The sequence below is a fragment of the Bipolaris sorokiniana genome (assembly GCF_000338995.1).
Source record: "Bipolaris sorokiniana ND90Pr unplaced genomic scaffold COCSAscaffold_19, whole genome shotgun sequence".
In the NCBI taxonomy this organism is placed as follows: domain Eukaryota; kingdom Fungi; phylum Ascomycota; class Dothideomycetes; order Pleosporales; family Pleosporaceae; genus Bipolaris; species Bipolaris sorokiniana.
The window spans coordinates 273639-287991 of NW_006911913.1; the positions used below are offsets into that span (position 1 = coordinate 273639).

Consider the following 14353-nt stretch of genomic DNA (forward strand, 5'->3'; position numbering starts at 1 on the left):
GAAGATGAAGCTCTGGGAGATTCTTGAGGTTGAGGATGATGATGTGGAAGCGACTGACTCGAGCGACGACGAGTAACGTACACGGTTCTATCATGGCGATGGAGATGGTGGCAAGAATAATCAGGATGACCGACTCAGAGGATCATGGGTACAGGGTTTTTGGGAAATGAATAGTGTCGCGGTCAAGCTCACCTAGCCACCAAGCTCAGTAAGCTTAAAGTACGGATGGTGACGGTGAAGGAGCCTGAGCAAGGGTCAAGCTTGAGCCGACAACTACTTGTAGTACAGAAAGAATATACAAAGAAGGTTTCGGCAGATGATATCTCCGAACATGTAGATAAAAGCTGCGTTCGAGCTCGAGTAGAGCTCGACAGACAGTTTATCACTTTTGTTTACTGAGTTACTTTATCAAAGCTTGACCACTCCTTCACACAAGGACATGCTGACATACGATTTCGAGTGTTCGCATAAAGTTCAATTTAACGGACGCTAGCTGCCGCTACTTAGCTGAAATGTATCTCATCCCCGAATGGCAGTACAACGCTAAGAAATTCCAGTACATAGTACATAATACCTAACAATTCTTTTCCTCTACAGATCCCGTCCTCCTACGTGGGTACAGGTGGTCCCCGAGTGATGGTCGTCGCGGTACCGCTCACACCAATGCAGTAAAAGTAATCCGGCCACAGGTTCTGGCAGTCACTTCCCACGGCGGGGTTCCATTCGTAGAATTGACTGTAAGCAGGCAGTTAGTACTATGAATTCCAAAGTAGAAGCGGGGTGGAAAAGTGAAAAGGATTTAGGAAAAGAGCACTCACGTCAAAGAAATGCCAGCACCGGACGCCATAGCCCAGCAAAGATCGCCAGGCTGCTGCAGATAGAACCGCACACAGTTCTTCGCCATGCCCTCGCGGACAGGCGAAGGTGTTTTTATTGGCGCTGGAGTTGGTGTTGTCGTCGGAGTTGTCCTTGAGGTTGTTGTTGGTGTCGTCGTCGGGGTCGTCGGCTGGGGTGAAGAGGCTCTCGACGTTGTCCCAATACTAGTCGGTGACTGGCCACCCCCTTGTCCATCAACGCCAATACAAACGTAATAGTTGGCAGAGAGCCCAGCGCATGAGCCTGCGGTGATTGCTTTGTTCCAGCTGTGGAAATTTTCCAAAGAAATACCAGCCTGACGCGAGATGCTGTCGCAGGTATCTCCAGCACCAACAAGCCAAAAGTTGGTACACGCCAAGGCGATGCCTGACTGTGTGGGTCGTGTGCCGGGTATACCCTGTGTAGGCGATGGTGCACCTTCAGTACGTGTTGTTGGCGTGCCTGGACGGCCTACACAGTACCACGCCTCCGACACGATGCCGTTGCAGTCACTGTAAACGGATGGATTCCACTTTACAAAGTCGGCCATATTGAAGCTGCCGAACATCTGAACGATAAGTCCGCATCTATCACCATCCGTTGTCTGGTACCATCGTGTGCAATCTGCAGGATACCCTGCTGGAATGTTGCCCTCATTTGGTTTGGTGGTCTGGTGGGCTGGCAGTGGGAGTGTATTGTCAGAGTATGCACCGACGCAATACCACGTGTCAAGCCAGAGACCTTGACAGTTGCCATTGAGAACTGGGTTCCACGCGAAGAACTGCTGTTGCGAGAAGTAGCCATATAATCTGACAATGTCGTTGCAGTTTTGGTCAGCTGCAGCTCGGTGGAAAACTTTGCAGTTGGAAGGCATGGGCCCATGGGAGGGGCTTGGCGTGAAGCTCGAGTCAGCCGTAGGCAGTGTAACAGGAATATAAGTGGTTGGCTCTGGAGGTGGAGTGAACTCGGGCTGGGGCATCTCCCATTCAAGATCAGTGTTGCCAACTTGCCGCTGGACACCAACACAGACATAGTAATCAGCGATAAGCATCTCGCAGTCGGCCTTAGCGGCAGGATTCCAGCTCAGAAAGAGGTCAATTGACTGGATGCCAAACCTGTTCAACATTCGCTGACATGTGTCCCCAGGGGTCACGCGATGCCATGCGTTGCAGATTGCTGTTTGGCCTGCGAGTGTTTTGGAGGGTGGCCACGCTGTGTTGGTACTGGTGGCTGAGATATTCCATGAAGTAACAGGATGCAGTGTTGAGTACTCCGAGTTGTACGAGGTGGTCGGAGTCTTGGAGGCCGAGTTGATACTTGACTGTGATATCGTCCTAGAAGTGGAAATGGGAGTCGAGATAGGCGTGGAGATAGGAGTAGAAGTGCTAGGTTTGGGAGTAACCCTCCCCACCCTCACACAATAAGCCGACTCAAGCCAGAAGTTGTTTTGGCAATCTGAGGAGACAGCAGGATTCCATTGGAAAAACTGCTCCAGGGAGATACCGTAGCGCTGAGACACGCTTTGGCAGTTGTCGTTCAAGACAACAGTATGCCATCCATTGCAGTTCTCTGGCTGGCCTGGGTGAACTGGGCCGCCGGGACTAGAGTCTTGAGCAATGATGGTTGGAATGATCAAGCTCGCGGCTAGCCATGCGGATTTTCGGGAGGAGAGGAACATATTGGAAGAGGAAGGGATGTGTTAGTGAAGGAGTCACTGATTCAGCAACCTAGAAATGTGACCGATTACGTGAACTTGAAAGAATAGAGCTCAACGTGATGCTACGCAAAGATTGCTTTTCTTCTATCTTTGTGGCATGAGTACAAGTTGATGGCTGGAATGAGAGAACCTGGACGGAAGAGAAACTCAAGGGAACAGTGATCAGAGCAGTGGGGGGTCGAGAACCGCGAACCGAGACACACCAACTGTGACTGAGACGTCAGAAAACCGAATACAGAGTCATCAGATAGGGATGGCAGTGCCAGCCACAGCAAATATCGCGAAGACAAGCGATGGTACTGCTCGAATCTTGGCTGCATAGTGTACGGACTAGACTTTACAGGGTTCGCCATTTAGCCTACATCCTTGGTAAGGCGGGTAACTAGTCTTGCATGTAGAAAGCCGCCAGGATGGCACCGTCAGGCGTCCATCATCTGCTCTTGGCACGCTAAATTGGCATTCCACCTAGTCAGCCTTACGATCTGGCCAAAGGAGGCACATGTTAACGCAACAAATGGTTACAGATTGGCGGGTGCCTCTAGGGTAACACCTTCCATTTCTTGTTCATGGGCGCTAGGGTCATCAGAGCATACCGGGTGATGTTACCAGAAGAGGTAAATGGTACTTCTATCGCATCTCTATGAATAGATTTCATTATTTCGGGTGAGCAAAATCATCATCTGCCAGGCCAGTTCCGTAACTGTCTTCACTGGCTGGTCTTGAGGCATCAATCTGCCATCTGGGACCTCGTTCAGTCGCTCAGTCACTCGGCCATCAATCTATTCACTCCTTCATCTTCATTCAGCGCTTCATCATGCGTATCTCTACAAGAATGCTCGTCATTGTTTTACTGGCTCACGCTGAAAGCGCCCTCGGCGGAAGCAGACACTGGGAAGCAAAGGCACCAAACAAGCAGACAAATCCTAGCCCAGACTACCCGGCTACTGATGTGCTCAACGCGACATCTTCACTTCTCAAACGTGCTATTTCCATCGATAATCGACCAGGTAACAACGCTTTACCACGCATCTGGCCTAACAAGAAGATCAGATACTGTTTTGTGGAACCTGATCACGTGATCCGGGGACTGTGGGATCTGGCAAGAAACGCGTGGGCGACGCTTGAGGCAAATGGTTTCAGCTACGAAGAAGTCACAAACAGGGAACAATGTGAAGCAGAGAAAGCAACCATTCTTCACATTCACTACAACAATCACGGCAAGCTAGCCACAACCCTTGGAATTCCCTCCATCGATGAGAAATGGAACAAGGAAAACCCTGATAGAAAGGTTGAAGGGCCATTTATCCATCTGTCCGACCTACAGGGCATTGGTCAGGATAACATCGCTGCCAACGTCGCGCACGAGCTTGGCCACGCCTGGGGTCTTGTCCATGAGCATCAGAATCCATTTTTTTGGGAGCTAACCCCTGAGGATGCCCGAAACGGCTGGGCATTCCCCCAAACCAAAGGGATGGTATCTAAGTTCAAGACCAGTGACTTCAAATGCGATCGTATGAAGGACTATAAAGAGGCCCACGATGCGGTGCGTGCCAAGATTGCTGAGGCAATAGCGGATGGTAAAGAACTTCTGCGTGGAGAGTTGGAAGTCGATCTCGAGCGCCTTTGCATTTCCCGTGGTGCCGCATTCAAACACAGGTTCCTGGCTAGCGAATGGCTCCCTTACTCAAATACTGGCGGCTTCGTTATGGACGAGGAGTTTGACCCACTCTCACTCATGTTGTATCCTTCTGGTGCCGGTGGTATAGGTTCTGGGAATAACCGCGCTCAAGTCATGGTCTATAAGGACGGTGCCCCGATTCCAAATCGCTTGGCTCCCACCAACAGGGACATTGCCCGTCTCCTCGCTTTATACAGTGATACGGGCTCGTCGACGCCGGCTGAGCCGCATACTTCGAAATCGAGCAAACTGAAGAATGCATTTAGGAAAGCCCGCATTTTCCTAAATCGTGCTGGTGATACTGTATCAGGGCTGTGCTAGATGGGTACAGCGTGTCTAAGCACGCGTCGGTCTCTTCTATGTAACACTTTACATTATTTATTTCCAATCCACCTGTTAGCTGTTCGTCGTTAAATCTATCACCATTACTGTCCGTATACGTAGCTGTACCCCTTGTTGATTAATGATTTGCAAACAAAGCATTTATTGATCTCTTAGTAACCATTATGAGCAACGAATCAGCTATCTTACCACACGTATACTAACTTGTGAATGCAAGGGTTTGGTCACACAGTAGAATCAGATGCGGAGATGGATTTGGTCAAATTTCTATGAAAGTCTTTAAGATCCGGTCAATGTCCCTTGAACAAAATGTGTGCAGCTCACTCTCCATCTACAACTCAGGTTTCGCACCACACTCAGAATATTGCTGCAGAGGGTATGTAGGCAGTACGGGCCGCTTGATGTTCGCACCAAGGGCCTTGGTCAGCGTACCATCGTCAAGATCAATGGCCCAGACCATTGTCCTAATTTCAAGTCAGCAAACAGTCCTTTACAAGAAGATTGTAGGAAGATGGCCAACTTACCCCCCTAGACAATGCTGATGCGCAAAATCAATCTTCGTCTTAAGCGTCTTAGTGTCATCAAACGAGACCCACTGATTCGAGTCCCAAGTAACAATCATCACAGCAGCCTCCTCATCATACGTAGTCGTAGCACCTTTCTGTATAATCTCGTTAATCTCAGCCGCCGACAGCACACCAGGCGTACCCGTGCAAGCGCCGCCATTAGCACCCTCAGTAAATTCGCAGCCGGCCTTCATGCACCCCGGATCTTTCATCGTAAAGCTGCGGCCGTAGAAACCTAGACCGAGCGTCACACGCTCTGGGTTGATTTTGTTGCGCCAGAGGAGCTCGAGGCCCATCTTAATTTCTGTGAGGTTGGTGTGGGCGTGTGCGTAAGGGCCCAGACTGTCGATGTTGGCGTCCCAGACGCCGTGGATGTCGTAGGTCATGACGTTAAACCAGCTAATGTAAGGTTCCATTTCTTGGAGGTTGAAGCCACGGAGGTACCAGTATGAGGCGGGCTATCCAGGTTAGCTATGGATGATATGGGGTTGTAGTGGGTCACTCACTAGAGTTACGCTGACGCCATACTCCCTGCCAGATGAATTTAAACGCTCTCTCAAACGCCGCAGAAAGTTGACATAGTTGTCAAAGTCGGCGGGGATTCCGCCTCTATCTTCTGCCACTGGGCTGGAGTATGTGGGTCAGTTTATATCATAGGAAGCAAGAGCTTTATCACTTACTACTCCCAGTCCAGATCAACACCATCCAGATCGTACTTCCTCATAAAAGTCAAGAGCGAGTCAAAAAACTTGTCTTGATTGGCCTCGCTCCCCGCCATGTCAGAGAATGCCGTCCGATATGGTCCAGGGTCATTCATGGCCCACCCGCCCACAGCAATCCAGACCTTGAGGTCAGGCTGTCTGTTTTTGAGTGCTGCAACACGGCCGACACGAGATCCTGTACCGGCATCCATGTCTTCAAGATGGAACGTCTTGGGGTTGATAAGTGCAAAAGAAAACATGATGTGCGACCAGTGACCTAATGGAATTTCCTCTGGCTCCATGTTCCCGCAGGGGCGCTGGTAGTTCCAACCTTCGTAATAGCCAATGGTGCGAGAGTCTGCTGTCCGCTTGGAGAGATCACACTGAGGATGCGGCACAGGATCTGGCCCGCAAAAATCCACTGTTGTGCCGCAGAAACCATGTTTGCTGCAGCACACGTTGAGAGGACATGTAGTTAGGTTGGCGTACTTGGGGCCCCAGTTTCCACCATCACACTCGGACTTGCGATCGCAGTCGCTGGTGCATTTGTCACCACAGAAAGTGGGACCAAAGCCACAGGCTCCCACACCAGTGTCATCACTGATGATGCGTTAGTTCCAATACTGATCAAGCTTGCTGAGTGACTTGACTTACAGTGGTCCGCAACAGCCAAGGTTACAGCGTTTTGTTGCGGTGCAGGTATAGTCGGGTTCCTCTTTGGCTCGTAGGAGCATTTCTCCCGCCTCTGCTGTTGTCTCCATGCCGACAACACTCTCTAAGAGCAACCTTGTTTCTGCCTGTCCTGCAAAGGTGCTCATGTCGATTGCCTCGACAGTCAACAATAGGCCGAGATATATGCACCGAAATGAGACGCCTTTGGACATCATCATCGTAAAGGAATGTCTGCACAACACTTGTGTAACGAAGGGCAATACGTGAATACAATCAACAACAAAGAGAACAGACTTTGGAAAGTAACGAAGTCGACTGAGACGAGATGTCGAGAACTGTAAAACAGGCGGACACCGAGCAGCGCGAATCTCCGCCCATGTCCTCAGCTACACATGTGAACATCCTAAGCGATGGGGTAGTTTAGGCCCCCAAATCAAGGCCAGATGCCAAAAATACAAGCACCCAAGACACCCTCCCATCCTGGTAGCAGTACCCAGGCAGCACATATGCCAAGGGAAGCGAAGGATGAAGTTCAATTTAACTTAACCTGTGAACGAGGACCTTGCAGAACCCTCCAAAATAGCCCTTGAAAATCAGCCCTACGCCCTATAGTGCATTTAGCCGTCAGGTACAGGTGGGGGGTATGCATCTACCGATCAGGGGACCACCCGCAAATGCACCCCACCCCCTGGCCGCAGATGCTAGTCTGCCCTATGACCCGCTGCATCGCAGCATGTAGCCGATATGAGATCGATGGCTTACAGTTGTGAGCTGAGGATTTCCATTTTGAGACTAGTTTTGGGAGATAGGCATCTAGACGAGTACCATCGCTAAAGTTGGGGGTTCCCTCGTGCACATCTTCGCCTGCCCGATGCGACTTAGTCGTCTCACCTGCATGTGAGACATTAAGATTTCGTATGTTCATCTCAACCACCACAAGGTTCTGGTGAAGATGCTCATTTGTGTTGAGTATTGCTTCGTCTTAGCTTAGGCCCCCAGACTTGTGATGAAGTAGCATGGGAGTATCGTAGCGGTTGAGTGACTGAGCATTTTCCTGAAACTGCAATTGCTCCGTGTCTCTTGGACTTTTGCAGTCTTGATCAGATTCAATCGTATCGTCCATCTTGCTCAAGTCTAAAATTGAGCTCTTTGGAGTACCTCGCTTCCCTTACACGATTTGTCTCTCAAATTCATCCTTCCTCTTGTTCTTGATTCATGTCGCTCATTCTGGCCCAAAAGTTCTTTCCATCATGATTTCAGAGCCGCTTGTCAGTCTTCTGGCCCTGATCAGTGTGGCCAACGGCTATGTATCACAACGTGCAAAGCCCGTTTCACCCGCCAACTGGTCGTCCTCCTCGACTTCCTCGCCTCTCCTGAAGCGAGATGGTGATCCCAGCAACATGGAATGGATCAAGCGATGGGCAGCCATTGGTGACAGCTACACGGCAGGAATTGGTGCTGGACGACCGCTTGGCCACCAAATCTCTTCCGACGAGGTGGCTTTCACAGTGCCTGGAGATCTTGACCGGATTCGCGACAACTATTCATGTTCCAGGTACGACTTAGCATACCCCAAAGTCATAGAAGCACAATTCGGTGGCCATGTCGAGAAGAACGGCGGATTTCAGTACCTCGCTTGTAGCGGCGATCGGTCTGAAGGGATATACCTGCAGGCCAAGGCGCTGAAGGGTGATCTTGATTTCGTCACCTTTACTGCTGGAGGAAACGACCTGTGTCTAGCTGGCATGATCAAAGATTGCATCATGTTGCCCTACTTCAAGAACAGCGCCTGTGAGACGATTATAGCCAAGGCCCAGGAGAATGTCAAGACGATCATCAAAGACAATGTCAAGCAGATTCTCGAAGCGCTCAATGAAAAGATGAGCAAGGACGGCATCGTTGTCGTCAACAGTTATGCCCAGTTCTTTGACACAAGCACAAACAACTGTGAGAAGCAGTCGTGGGACTTTGCCTGGTTTCTCCCGCTAGGTGCCTCTTATCAGGCTTTGACCGTTGCTCGTCGCCAGACCTTCAACAAATTAGTCCTTGACATCAACTCGGCCATCCGAGCAGCTGTTAACGCAGCCTCTGAGGACAGCAGAATCAAGTACTTGGTCGGTTACTCCGACTGGGACTGGTGGGTCACTAAGGAGGTTGATGGTCAAATGTGCTCGCCCAGCAGCAACGGCGATTATCCAGATCCACGCCAACCGGACATGCATTTCATCAAGCCTGACACACATCCCTTCTTTGGCTGGCAGAGTCAAGTCGGTCGTGATTCACCACGCAAACGCGACTTGGACTTTGATATGGATCTCGAAGAGATGCTGAGCTCGGCAAGGCTCTCCAACTCTGAGAAACGTCAGGTCAAGCGTGTCAAGGCCGCCATGGAGGCCCGTGAGAAGCATTTAAAGCATACAATGTACGATTCAATCCTATACAAGTCACCTGATCCGCGTGCTGTCGTCAGACATAAACTCGACCGACGGGCCCCTTCACCACCAGGCTGTCCTGGAGATGGCGGCCCGGACATGACCCTTGGCATGGGTCTGCCCGACCATGTAGGTGCCAACGTAAGTAACTCTCTAAACCGACCCCCATAATCTTTCATATGCTTTTCCACTGACAAAAACAGTTCCACCCCAACGCAGCCGGCCACCTCACCATCGCCTCCTTCGCCCTCGCCGAACTCATGGACCTCCGCTCCATCGCCCTCCGCGTCGACGCCCCCTCCTGCACCAGCGTCCGCGACGAATTCACCTGCTTCTCCGGAACCGGTAGTAAATACTATGTAAACGGCAACCGCACAAACGCAAATTACGAGGCCTTCTGCAAAGAAGTCGACGAAAAACATCCCTCCGGTACAATCAACTGGAGCTACTCCAAGCGCTACGACACTGGTACCCCCGAAGAACACGATCTTGTTGTTAGCCTTGCAAATGGAAACTCAGTGTTTGATAAGGACCAATGCATCGATTCGATGCGGAAAATCATGAATTCTTGCGATACGAGGGATAACCCGATGAACTGGAAGGGCGGCGGCCGCTACATCCGTGAAGCGGGAGACATAAAATACGAAATGCATCCCAGGCGCAGCAATCGACCATGGCCCCCGCCCAAAAACGTTTACGGGCGTTGCGAGGGCTGGTACAAAGTATTGTTTGGACAGTACACGATTGAAGGGGCTGGCTGGGCGACGTGGGATTGGGGACAGAAGACTATGCTGCCGAATATGAATGGGTGTTATGGGTTGGGGACTACGGAGTGGAAGTTTGAGTATTATGATGATCCGGGGAAGCATAAGGGGTATGAGTGGAAGGCGACGTTTCGGACGCCGATTTGGGTGAGGGCGAGGTGTTGGAGTAATAATAAGGTTGTGAGGGCTGCAGGGGGGTGGACAGATGGGTGCAAGGGGAATGATTGAAGGAGCGGCATGTCTGGGTAGAGTTAGCATATGCTTCAGATGAAAGGTGATAGTTGAATTGCTGGATATTGTTTCGTGTGTACAATGAGCCTTGCTGTCGTGAAGTGTTTGGATTGTTTGGTCTTGGTCAGATTGCCTGGAGGTCATAGGTTTCATACAATATATTACATAAGGATTTGACCGTCTCTTCCAGGACTCCACGAGGTAGAAACCCTCAGTCGGCCGCCACAGGGTATATCAATGCTGTCCAATCTCCGAGAAGCATCACAGCTACCGCATAACCGGCGGTCTCGCCTCCTTATTGAAAGCCATCCTGCTGCACAGCCATTCAACTGCCTCTTGCACACCCGTACCCGTAAGCGCACTACAGGGCAACACTCTGCTATCCCTCATATTGCCTCCCTTCTCGCCCTCAAACACCCTCCGCACAAACCCCTCCTTGATCCTAACCACCTCCACACAATCCTCTCTGTCTTGCTTATTCGCCAGAATAAGTATGGGCACACCACTCGCCTCTTCATTGGCCAGCACGCTCTCCAGCACAAGCTTACACTCATCTAGCCTGCCTATATCTTCATTGCTCGCCGCATTGCTCGCGCTCAGATCCGCTAGCGTCGCATTTCCCACATCGCTGCTGTCGATAACAAAAACTATAGCATGGCAGCTGCTGTAGTAAGACTGCCATAGGCCGCGGAGGCTATGCTGGCCGCCGACGTCCCATATCTTGAGGTAGATGGGCGGGTTTGGCGGTGGGAGGGCAATAGTAGCGACGTTTTGGCCCACAGTGGGCACGGTGCGGAGGTTGGCGTTGGACGAGGTATATGTGCCTTTTATTTGCTCGAGGAGAGTTGTTTTACCAGCATTGTCAAGGCCGAGGAGCAGGACCGAGTACTCTGGGCGCGAATGTTAGAGAGTGCGGGCGCATGACAGATTGGGGCCTCCGATCAAGTGATGCTGGAGGGCTATGTTACCTTCTTTGCTCGTTGCATGCAGGTATATGGACTTGAAGAGGTGGTACATGGTTTGCGCAACGCGTGCTGTTGGCGCGTGGGCTTCACATGTTGGTGGTGGATCGGAGGGTCGGTGCGGGACGCGGTTGATGCCTGCAACGTGGTCCTTATCGATAACAGGCTTGATCTGGAAGGGAAGGACAACCCACACCACCCCTTTTTCATCTCTTGTTCGATACTCAAACTGCAACTCCAGTATTCCGTCTTGAGTCAAGTAACACAGCCAAACACGAACCACGTGGGATGAGCAACGATCAAATTCACAGCCTCTATCACTGGGTACATTGACACCCGACATCACACTACAGGAGATTAAGACAGTGCAACATCAATCCACGCTTCAACTGCACCAAACATTTACCCAGTCGTTCAGATATGCTCCCAGTTCCCTCTTTGTTTGCTGCTATCATCTCATTTTGCCTACTGAACAACGTCCACTCCATGTCGGCAGTGGTGACTTAGTCAACTTGCCGACTGGTCCTCGGTCGAATTTTCCTGGACGATAAGACTGTCAATGCCGATCCGGACGCCCTTCGCTATTGCCACATCTATCTGGGGAGACAGGTCCACTTGGAAAAATTCCCTCAGATTCATTGACCAAGTTGAACATGTTCTCTGAGGGGCCGATCGATGCACTGCATCATTTTCGCCTTGGTAATAAGCTCCTCCGCAACTATGGTGTAACAAAGCCGTTATTAGATGCACATAACACAATATTACGCCATATAGCAGAGGTAAATCTAACGCAGCAAACATGCCTGGCGGAAGGTGTAGCTAGGTGTGAGGATGTTGATAGACTATGTCAAGAGTATGCATGTGCAAAATCATAGGTCTCGCACAGGGTCATAAGGTCGGGCTCGTTGGGCCGGCGTGCTAGTAGCAATGGCAGCAGCATTAGTAGGTGCCTTCTGTTTCGCAGCCAAAGCTTTCTTGCGAGCTATACAACAAACAGTCAGGTTAAGCTACTAAAGAAGTAGATGATTACACTTGCCTTCATGCTTCATGCGAGTTAATGATAGACCGAGACGTTTCCCTACGACTTCCAAGCTCACTGGTCGGATGCTCTTTTCGGCTAGCTTCTGGTTGACATTGTTCACGATGGCGTTCTTTGTCTCTTGATTGAGAGCTCTCCAAAGAATGTCAGGGTCTTGTTCTCTGAGTCTCCTCGCTTCTTTGGTTATTATGGCCTATCCATGGTCAGGTTTCGCAAAGGTGAGGGGATAAGATTACAGTCTCACAACAAATACGTCATCCCATTCGCGCGCGGTCAGCCCGGCATATCTACGAACCTCATGTTTTGACGGTTGATCTGGTAGCCGCCGCATGGCACCAAACGAGGTTGACAATTTTTGAATTCTCATGCGTCAGACATGATAGCACACGTCCTGGTTATAGCATGCGGCCAGCTTGGCCAACACTGCCACCACAACCCCCCCTATTACTCCGCGGGTCTGAGGTGTGTCCACATGAAGGACGAGAGCGCCACGCACAGGTTTGTTGGCCGCAGTTTGTTACAGATAGGCCGCAACCTACGTAGTAGTTACGTGGTACGCCACAGGGGCCACCCCTGAACGCGATGCCAAGAACAACAAGCCCACAATCCTTCGTCTGTGTATCTAACCTCAGCAGACGGACGCTTGGGCTATACTGCGCCTTTCCACCTATTTACTTGCGACGATACATACAAGGGTCCTAGTCAAGATGGTAAATGCTGACTTTGTCAGTTTTGCATATTACAAGTATTAAACAACTATCCAGCTATGCATTAGCTATTAAGGTATACTCCCATGATTTTATTGCAAGGCTGCTGTGTCGTTCAAATCCAATTGATCCTACATGACTTTTTTTCAAATTAGTACATATCATATATCTGCTTATCTCTTTAGTTACGTTTTGGAATGAATTCCAGTAGTTTCCCCTGCAAGAAGAGACACAATCCGATCGTCTCCGAGGCACCCTCTTATCAAAGGCGAACAAAATGATTTGGAAACAAACCCTGACCAAGGATCACATGCGATACGATGAATATTGATGTATGACTATACCCAGATGCTCCTGGCGAAATGTTCTTCAAAATGTTCCGACTCCAACTCAAGAAGCGTACCAAAATCCTTGGCTCGTCCATGATTACCATCATTTTGGAAGAAGACTATCACGTACCAAATGATGGAGTATACGCAAATTTCCTATGCTCCATCGCCGCCAGGGTGAGCTGATAGACAATAAGCTCCCTTTCCGTCAGTTGATGGGAAGAAACAATTGGAAGCATTTGGAGGAGTTGATGCACAACGCAAACTTCTACAGGATCGAAGTGTGGTGTATAGCATATTGGCGAAGAATATCTGCAGTCATTCATAGAGCTGAGACAATGAGTATTCCTTTGCACAAACTGAACTAGATATATCTCCATCTCGGCACTGCATATCGGCCACTCATGGCTCTGGCGAAACGTGAGCGCAGTGCTAGAACTGTGACTAATAGTAAAATAGGACAGTGTGCAAAAGGACTAAAGAACATCCATTCGGCTCAAAAAGCCAATAGATCTGATGGCGACAACACAGCTGTTAACATCATAGATGGGTACCACTCTAGTAGCCCCGGATCCCGCCATGGTAGGCAAGGATTTATCATCAGTTACCCACCTGCGAAATACCACCGCCTAGCACATCGAGCCATGACCGGTGCGCAGAAACATGCAAAGCAGCAAAACCTATACGAACAAGTTTATTTTATCATCATCACACGTGATAACAACAAGCCAGACGCATACGGCACAGCCTCCACCACGCCTGCCCGACACGATGGACAGATTTACCCCGCTCGGCACGTGATTTTACCTCAACTCAACAACCGCTGGACATGACTGGAGTGACGGAAATTTCTCCGTTACACCAGAATTCTGTCTCACTACTCACCCATTAATCAGCATGCATTATTGTAATGAACATCGAATTGGTTCATTAAAGCTCTGAGGCATACGCGATGGCTCGGATGCAAAGCTAGACGCTAGTACTTCTGCCAACGCTACGCTGCCATCCATATAGAATGTGGACAACATCAACAAAGACCATATTCACACGCCTGGCTAACATCTAAATTGGAGCTTGTCCGAACTATGTATTTGCGTCCAGTAATGGCCTCGTGTCTCAATCACTAAACGCTGCAGTTAAGGCGAGCAATCCGCTTTCTAGATCAGTACCTATCACGTTTCTCTGCTGATGCTGAAGCATACCACTCCACCTGCTACGCTAAAAACGACATTTTCAAAGTGAACGGCGAGGTTGGTTCTTGCAGAACATCAATAATTTGCAATCGCAGCGAACGATATGAAGTGAAGTCCCTTTCCGTCAAAATCGCAACATTAAGGTTACGCCCCGCGAGATCCTAT

At 50.0% G+C, this 14353-nt stretch overlaps 7 protein-coding genes across 7 annotated transcripts; 3 read left to right on the forward strand and 4 right to left on the reverse strand.

Moving 5' to 3' along the window:
* Nucleotides 1-608: 608 nt before the first annotated feature.
* Nucleotides 609-2533, reverse strand: COCSADRAFT_103576 (carbohydrate-binding module family 50 protein; the record flags this gene model as incomplete). The annotated part of the gene is made up of 2 exons (XM_007707506.1): nt 609-735; nt 819-2533. The coding sequence occupies 2 exons, from the start codon at nt 2531-2533 to the stop codon at nt 609-611; spliced, it is 1842 nt and encodes a 613-aa protein (XP_007705696.1).
* A 771-nt stretch (nt 2534-3304) lies between these two features.
* Nucleotides 3305-4571, forward strand: COCSADRAFT_348849 (uncharacterized protein; the record flags this gene model as incomplete). Its single annotated transcript, XM_007707507.1, has 1 exon — nt 3305-4571. The coding sequence occupies exon 1, from the start codon at nt 3387-3389 to the stop codon at nt 4569-4571; it is 1185 nt and encodes a 394-aa protein (XP_007705697.1). The 5' UTR covers nt 3305-3386.
* A 352-nt stretch (nt 4572-4923) lies between these two features.
* COCSADRAFT_103362 (glycoside hydrolase family 18 protein) lies at nt 4924-6593 on the reverse strand (the record flags this gene model as incomplete). Its single annotated transcript, XM_007707508.1, has 5 exons — nt 4924-5056; nt 5117-5616; nt 5665-5785; nt 5839-6459; nt 6514-6593. The coding sequence occupies 5 exons, from the start codon at nt 6591-6593 to the stop codon at nt 4924-4926; spliced, it is 1455 nt and encodes a 484-aa protein (XP_007705698.1).
* Nucleotides 6594-7781: 1188 nt separating this feature from the next.
* Nucleotides 7782-9955, forward strand: COCSADRAFT_103181 (uncharacterized protein; the record flags this gene model as incomplete). The annotated part of the gene is made up of 3 exons (XM_007707509.1): nt 7782-8793; nt 8854-9104; nt 9167-9955. 3 exons carry the CDS (start codon nt 7782-7784, stop codon nt 9953-9955), a joined length of 2052 nt encoding a protein of 683 aa, XP_007705699.1.
* A 47-nt stretch (nt 9956-10002) lies between these two features.
* COCSADRAFT_41729 (uncharacterized protein) lies at nt 10003-11026 on the reverse strand. The gene is made up of 2 exons (XM_007707373.1): nt 10927-11026; nt 10003-10848 (listed from the first exon to the last, which is right to left on the reverse strand). Exons 1-2 carry the CDS (start codon nt 10973-10975, stop codon nt 10226-10228), a joined length of 672 nt encoding a protein of 223 aa, XP_007705563.1. The 5' UTR covers nt 10976-11026; the 3' UTR covers nt 10003-10225.
* A 763-nt stretch (nt 11027-11789) lies between these two features.
* Nucleotides 11790-12326, reverse strand: COCSADRAFT_176429 (uncharacterized protein; the record flags this gene model as incomplete). Its single annotated transcript, XM_007707510.1, has 3 exons — nt 11790-11902; nt 11957-12152; nt 12204-12326. The coding sequence occupies 3 exons, from the start codon at nt 12324-12326 to the stop codon at nt 11790-11792; spliced, it is 432 nt and encodes a 143-aa protein (XP_007705700.1).
* Nucleotides 12327-13339: 1013 nt separating this feature from the next.
* On the forward strand, nt 13340-13834 carry COCSADRAFT_348877 (uncharacterized protein). Its single transcript, XM_007707511.1, has one exon. The coding sequence runs from the start codon at nt 13400-13402 to the stop codon at nt 13826-13828; it is 429 nt and encodes a 142-aa protein (XP_007705701.1). The 5' UTR covers nt 13340-13399; the 3' UTR covers nt 13829-13834.
* Nucleotides 13835-14353: the final 519 nt, after the last annotated feature.